Genomic DNA, 7,108 nt, shown 5'->3' with positions numbered 1-7,108 from the left:
GACAATCTTCAAGACAGGGATAATTCTGTACTTAATGTTTATTTGTACACATATGTATTTACCTCTGTAACTCTTTAAGTAATACTTTTAAAAGTAAGTTTTACCTATTTCAACAACAATCAATGACAAATTATAAGTATTCTAGTACATAGAGGAAACAAAAGAAAACTGGTGAGAAGAGTTGATCTGAAGTTATCCTACATCCACAGCAGGCACACTGTTTTAAATATAGCTTTAAAAATTAGCCCAGTAGCCTTCAATAATAAGATTTATAGGAAAGTTAGGTAGCCATAAGGGACAGATGCACAGAGGGTTGCACTTTCAAAGGTAAACTACAAGGGACTAAGATGAGTCCTCAGATACAGAATATAACTGCCAGAGTCTGTTTGTCCTGCACTGCTACTACACCTTCTGTAAATCCCTGTGTACTGACCAAAACCATAGTTACCACAGTTAGGGTCTCACAAGAACTACATCAATATACAAGGAAAAAAATGTATATGGTGAATATGGAAACAGTGTAGAGCAAGAAGAAGAATATGAGAGTATGTGAGGAAATTGTGTGTCACTGGGACTATCAGGAGATCTGCATACAAAACCTGCAGAAAAGGGGAGGAATATGCAACTTTGCTGGATGGGCAGAATTGACTTTGCATTACAGCATAAAGGCAGAAAGGAATTCTGCTGCTCTGATTTTCAGAGGCCAGTAAATTCATGCATTTTCTTCCCCCCACCCTTAGCAAAGAGGTTTGTTATTTCACAGAATACATTCTCCTTTCCTTCCTCACTCAAACTGCTCCTTCATCTTCAAACAGACTTGCTGAGTTGCTGGTAACATCGCAGGATCTAGCTGTCAGCAAAAATCTTCAGACATTATTTGCTCCGTTGAACTCCAGGAACAGGTAACAGGTAACCCTGCACACCAGCAGCTTTGCAGGCCATGTGTGCCAGTTAGGTTTCTAATTTACAATGCATTCTGTTATGTATCATAAAGTGTAACATTACTAACATTATCATGGTACATTTCTTCATCTCCTTCCTAAACCACACTGCTACAATGCCTTCGAAGTGGGAAGTTACATTTTGTAACATTTTAGTAAAATACTGTCAACTAAAACCTTCCATCAGTAGTAGAAAGGAAGAAATAATCTGTATGTCTTCTGAATACGTCATCTACCTCCGAAATTTAATATGTGTGGATCCTTCAGGTGGAACCTTTGTACCTGGAAAGCAGATATGGCCTGTAGCACATCTAACAACTCTTTGGAGAGCGCATTTTCTTAGACAAGTCTGTAGAAGATTGGTACAGTGCTAGAACTGTGCACTTAATGAAGTGTCAAGTAAGAAATGATTTATGTATCCAAATATAGCAAATGACATGCTTATCTTTAAATATAAACTCTTTGCTTTATTTCCAATACACTTAAACGCATAAATGCAGGGCTACAGATAATACAATATTAAATCTTATGTATATAAATAAGTTTATGTATATACACCAGGAAGAAAAAAAAGTTTAAAGGATAAGTTGCCTTAAATACTTTTGTTGTTGTTGAAGATCTTGTTACCTGATAGCATTACAGGTAACATCTAAGAAAAAGAGAAAACATCATTTTGCCAGTTTGGGGAGGGGCAGGTTAATTACTTATGCATTGTTAGTTAACTGTTTCTTAGTACCTGCAGATACTTATTAGTCTTCCCTTTTGTCTGTACAAATTTTAGTAGTAGGTTAAGAACAACCTTCTTGTATTGTACCTTAGTACCACGGAATTGTACCATTAGGAATTGTAGCTTAGTACCATGGAAACTAACAGCTGAATGCAAAGCATGGTGTTTGAACACTCTTTTAACTTGTTATTTTTTACTGATTATATTTATACTTGGTGGTATCTTTTTAACATCATGACTGCATGGTGTTTTTAAAATACAGTATTTTAGGTGTCAAACAATTTATGTAAAACATACATAACTTGTAATTCTTACAAGTAGCAGTAAATTTGTTCAAGAAGAAAATATTTTAATTGCATGACCATTGAAGAAATTATTGCAAGATATATTCTTTTGCAATAATGTAACTCCTCCTTAAGGAAAGCTGAATAGGTAACACTCAAACTCTTCTTCAAAATTATCTCACTTTCAAACAAAAAAAGGAGAAGAATTATTTCATATCCCAAAAAACCTCCTTTTGTACAGAAACTGATAAAATAAACTCATCTGTAACTTTATTTGCTGAAGAATCTGATACAGTAATTTCTTGTTAGTTCTACTTTCCAATGAGGTGTGAGAAGGCAGAAGGCAGACAGAGAAGAAATTGCTATTTGAATAGGCATCACACAAATCTCCCCAGAATGTGGAAATAAGTAGCCTGTACAATTATAAAAACATCTACAAGGAACACCACAGGTGTACTAGGTTTGATTCACACAATCCAGAACATTGGTCAGTGGAAAAAAAAGCAAAGGTAGGCTGCAATTTCTTTGCTGATATATGAAGAAGTTTTCTTGATGTTTCCAGAACAAACTCTGAATGCCCAGTAGACTCCAACTTGACAGAAATAATTACGTGTTTGTAAGCACTGGCACATAAACCTTCATATCAGCAAGTGAAGAGAAATTTATGGCAGTCTAGGAAAAAAGCTTATGAAGACATTCTGGACAAATTAACTAGCTCTGGAAGCGAGAACAGAGATTAGAGCAGGTCTTGGGGCTCAGGACACTAAACCTCTATTGCAGGCTAACACTGACTTGCTTTGCAAATATGGCCAGTAATTTTATTTCTCTGTTCCTCACTTTCTCTGGTCTCTATGTAGATGTGTCTATTACAGAGGAGTGCTAAAAAGCTGAAGAAGGTAACTAAGTACAGATTTTACATTGAAAGGTAATATATTACTAAAAATTGCTCTTTTCAAGATCACTTCAAGGGCTTGTTAAAGGAAACTGTCTGCAAAGAGGGATTATGGCAGGACTGTATAGCTGCCTACTGGAAAGTCTCTATATAGCACTCATGTTGCTGTTACTGCTTGAGTAGCACCTATTCCTGGACTAGTGTTGTAGACACCCAAGTCATCTTTTTGAGTGATGTGCAACTTCCAAGGGAAGAAATGCTTCTCAGAGGGCCTTCTCCTGCTCTGAGTCACCATGAGTTCAACATCCTCATCAGAGAGCAACCGGATCAGATCACCATCAAGGTCCCGGTAATTCAAAACAATGTCATCTTGGTCAAACTCCCGCCTGGTAGAAAAGAAATGGATTGATCCCCAGAAATCAAGGAATACCTGGGAGGTGCTGCATGATGAACGATATACTGGCGATCTATTCAATTCTGCTAAAAGCCACACAAAGCCTTGGGTGTCTCGGCATTCTTGATGTAACTAGTACTAGAAATCATACAGCCACATTCATGCTGTGTTGTGTATAAGCTGAGAAATCTATAAGAACCAAGAGCCATTTCCAGTACCACAACACGCATGGCAAAATTAATCTGTGAGTCTGATAAAATCCCTATACATAACAGTTGACTGTAGTTACTACCCACTTTTGCCTACTTATGGTTGCTTTTTTTGAGGGGAGGGCAGGTTAAGGAACGGAAGAATATTAACATAGGTATTACTAATATTTGATGTTCTAATGTTTTGATGTTCAACAGCAGATTAATCTAGTTTAACACTAGTTTAACAGGTGTTAGAAGGCAGTGTCCTGCATCCTGCAGAAGTATAATATATCAGACCAAAGATCCCTGCATGGGAGTATGGCTCTGGTCTTCGAACAAGACATGGAAACTTCTGCCCATCTTCATTGAGTTAGAAGTGTGTGTGTGTTCCATGCTTACTGGCTATCCCAAGGCAGACTAGTGTCTGCACAGATGGCCCTGGTCCAAGGCAAAGTACAACTTCTTCAGGACACTTGAAAAGTATTTCACACCCAAAACATGGTGATAACCAAACAGAATATAGAAAATCTAAGACTGGAAGGAACTTGATAAATGTTTAAATGATACTAAACATACAACTAACTGTTTGCACTGTACCTCATCAATTTCATGAGATCTTTGAATGACGGAATGCTGCTCAGATCCTCTTCCACTGAGATATCCCTGTAACAAGAGCAAATCTAATCATTACATATCATGAAAAAAGACTTGTCAGCATCTTTTCAGCAGTAAACTGCTTCTTATTACCTGATAGTGCTCACTGTCTCATCATGGTAATAACAACGAACTTTATTAACTGTGTCTTCCTGCTGTGGTAAATCTTTTATGATCTTCACAAAAGCACATGGGAATATTCCAGTGGCATCATCAACTGTTCCCTGGAATGATAAGAATTGTTAGAATGAAGAAAACCATGCCATTTCGGCCACATACAGTAAGTTCTGGAATTCAATTAATTTCCATGGAAACAACAGTAAGAATTTTTCTACTATAATCAAGAAAAGAAAGGCTATGGAAATGACCCGATGGCATCTCTACAAAAAGATTATACAATTGCTTAGTCAAATAAAAGGCAGGGGAGTGAAATAGTGTGTAAAAAATGAAAGTCAGATGGTTGCCAAGGAAGGCTGTGGTGTTTGAGCAAGCAGAGATATCCTATCAGCAAACACACAGTATGTTCTCCTCATCCTTTTTCAGAACACTGCCGCATTGCCCAAATTCTCTCTAATCGAGCTGACGTGTGTTGTGGTATGAAGCATAAAGTATACAGCAACTTGCCCTAAGGCAAGAAACCAATTAATCACTGAAATGGAGTTTCCATCTCCTTTCTGTGGCCTTTTTGTGTTCTAATCACTTCTAAAGAATTTAAAAACATTCCAGCAGAAGCAAATGCAAATGCAAACTGAAGTCTAGAGGGCAGAAAATTTGTAAGCTAAAAACCATCAAGGAAGGAAACAATTTCAAATTTGGAGTCAAGGATTTACTCTTGACAGTAAGACCTGATTATGATGCAGTCTCTCATTGAGAGGAGAAGACAGGTCGCAAGGAGTAGGAGAGCCCTTTCTGCTCATATATTTCAAAGTTTGCTAATAATTTAGTATTGCAGTCTTACCTCCAACCAGTCTTTGTTTACTCTGCTGAGTAGATAGATCAAGTCTCCCTTCTTGAAGCTGAGTTCCAGTTTATTGGTTCCAGAAAAATCAAAGAGAGCCTATGGAAAGCAATAACACTGGAAGTATTTATTCACAGAATTACAAAAGTGATTCCTTCTTTATGTTCTGTTCTTGGAGTGAGAGCATAAAGCAGCACAATAGGATGTACTTTGTCATCGCAGCTGTATTTCTGGGGTAAGGTCATATATATATATGACCGCAGTCTGAAATTCTCACAATTTCTTCTACTCAGCACACACAAAAATGCTTTGAGAAAGTAGCGAAAGCACTAGAATAAACATGGCTCTGAGAGGGCTATGTGCTAGGATTCTTAAAGTGGCAGGACACTGAGCACCAGAAAAGAAAGTTGAAAACACTTAAGAGCAAGTAAGTCAGCAGAGTTGAAGATAATAGGCAACCTGAAAACCTGACAACTTGAAATCCTGAGTACTGAAAAAATATATCATACTTCTGGTTGCAGTTTTACAGCTTTCAGATTTGCTGCAAAGTATCACGGAGAGTCTTAAAAAATTGCAGAAGTGTTGTGTCCTAATTTAAGGGTAACTAACTGTTGTTTCTATATCTAGCTTTCAGGCCTGTTCATGGCTGGACTGAGAGATTTGGGGAAGTCTGGGAAAATGACATGTAGTTAAAATGGAACTTAGATGCCCCCTTCAGGGGGAAAGAGAAAAAAAAAAAAAGAGGTAAGCACATGCTACCACCCTAACAAGCTGTTCTTGAATAAGTAAAGGGGCCGAGTTATCAAAAATACATATCTCCTCCACTGTCCTTAGAGAACACGGTAGCCATTTAAATGCTTTTAGAAAAGCAAAAATTAAAAAGTGTTCTTTATTCCGTTTTGAGATGATTCTTTCGGGTTTGTTAATGACAAGAGTTCTCCTAATAAAAAAAAGACTGGCTACTGTTGTGCTAGTAGTTCATATGTCTACTTAATAGCTCTTTCAAAAGCCTTTTTTGGTCTATTGAAAAGTTTTGGTATTAATAAATTAATAGATAAAACCCAAGAGATATGACTGATACAAGACCTGCCATACTCAGTGTGAAAAAGAAACCAAACAAACCTCAAAGCACCTGCATAGTTTTTTGAACTTACATGGTAAAGTCACATGTTCCAGGATGCAAGATGATACTCAGATAAGTACTGGTTACAAAGCAGTTCCATGTGCTTAATACCAAGACAATATACAGCAAAAGAAAAGGATACAGGTGTTTTTCAGTAGAACGCTTATGTTACAGAAAATACTAAGATGCCTCACCTGCAAAGCTTTTAAACATACACTGAAGTCAATGAGACTGAAGCTTGTGCTTGTTTTAAATTTAATTTATGGGTATCACTTATGTAAATGCAGACCATTTGGCAGTAGGCTGTACATGTCTCAATTTCGAACCTCCAGTCATTCTGACTTCACAATGGACCTTCTTATTTACTCAAGTAAAGAGGAACAGAACACTTATTTCCATGCTTTGTTTCATTCCCTGTTGTTAAAAATCAGTTGTTTTCCTGTGTCAATTTCACTTTCCCTTCTTTCCCCAAGCTCTAATTGGAAAAGGCAACTTGATCGATGAGATGCCAAAGTAAAACAGAGTTTAATGTCCTATGCCTTGACAGATTGTGAAGAATACTCACCTCAGCCCGTGGAGTTGCCACGCGGTCAGAAACAGGCACTTGAGGTGAAATGCTTTTACTGCAAAGAAAAGAGACAACAGCCTTTCTAGTCATCAAAAATACTATGCGACCAGCAGTACCGTGCCTGCATTTTCATTGTCCAAGAGGTAGGCAAGCCATAGATCACTGGAGAAACTGCATGAGAATCTGTGTGCAGCACTGAAGTAAAGAAATATGGATGCAACAACATTGCCCTAATTCTCTTGGTTTCAGTGCAGAGCAGCAGCAATCTGAAGATGTCTGCAGCTGAGAACAGATGGAATTTTCAATACAGTCAGTATCCTGGACCTCTCTGTCACAGCACAGCTCAGCCCCCCTTACTCTGCCTTCTGGGCATCAC

The 7,108-nt window shown here is 37.7% G+C and overlaps 1 protein-coding gene across 7 annotated transcripts in view; it reads right to left on the bottom strand.

Moving 5' to 3' along the window:
- Window positions 1-7,108, bottom strand: part of NCF4 (neutrophil cytosolic factor 4) — a 56,286-nt gene that overhangs the window by 1,423 nt on the left and 47,755 nt on the right. For 6 of the 7 annotated variants that reach the window (XM_065631860.1, XM_065631817.1, XM_065631834.1 and 3 more), the window contains 5 exons: window positions 6,730-6,787; window positions 5,042-5,140; window positions 4,177-4,307; window positions 4,027-4,092; window positions 179-3,230 (listed from right to left, as the gene is read on the bottom strand). In XM_065631860.1, the coding sequence (XP_065487932.1) occupies window positions 3,002-3,230; window positions 4,027-4,092; window positions 4,177-4,307; window positions 5,042-5,140; window positions 6,730-6,787 (583 nt within the window). In that variant the 3' untranslated portion in view covers window positions 179-3,001. Of the gene's footprint in view, window positions 1-178; window positions 3,231-4,026; window positions 4,093-4,176; window positions 4,308-5,041; window positions 5,141-6,729; window positions 6,788-7,108 lie in introns of those variants that run through there. The other variant, XM_065631851.1, reaches the window with a different exon arrangement.

This window comes from Caloenas nicobarica, chromosome 1 (genome assembly GCF_036013445.1).
Source record: "Caloenas nicobarica isolate bCalNic1 chromosome 1, bCalNic1.hap1, whole genome shotgun sequence".
In the NCBI taxonomy this organism is placed as follows: domain Eukaryota; kingdom Metazoa; phylum Chordata; class Aves; order Columbiformes; family Columbidae; genus Caloenas; species Caloenas nicobarica.
Note: the sequence above shows the minus strand (reverse complement) of the source record. Positions and strands in the feature narration are given on the sequence as shown.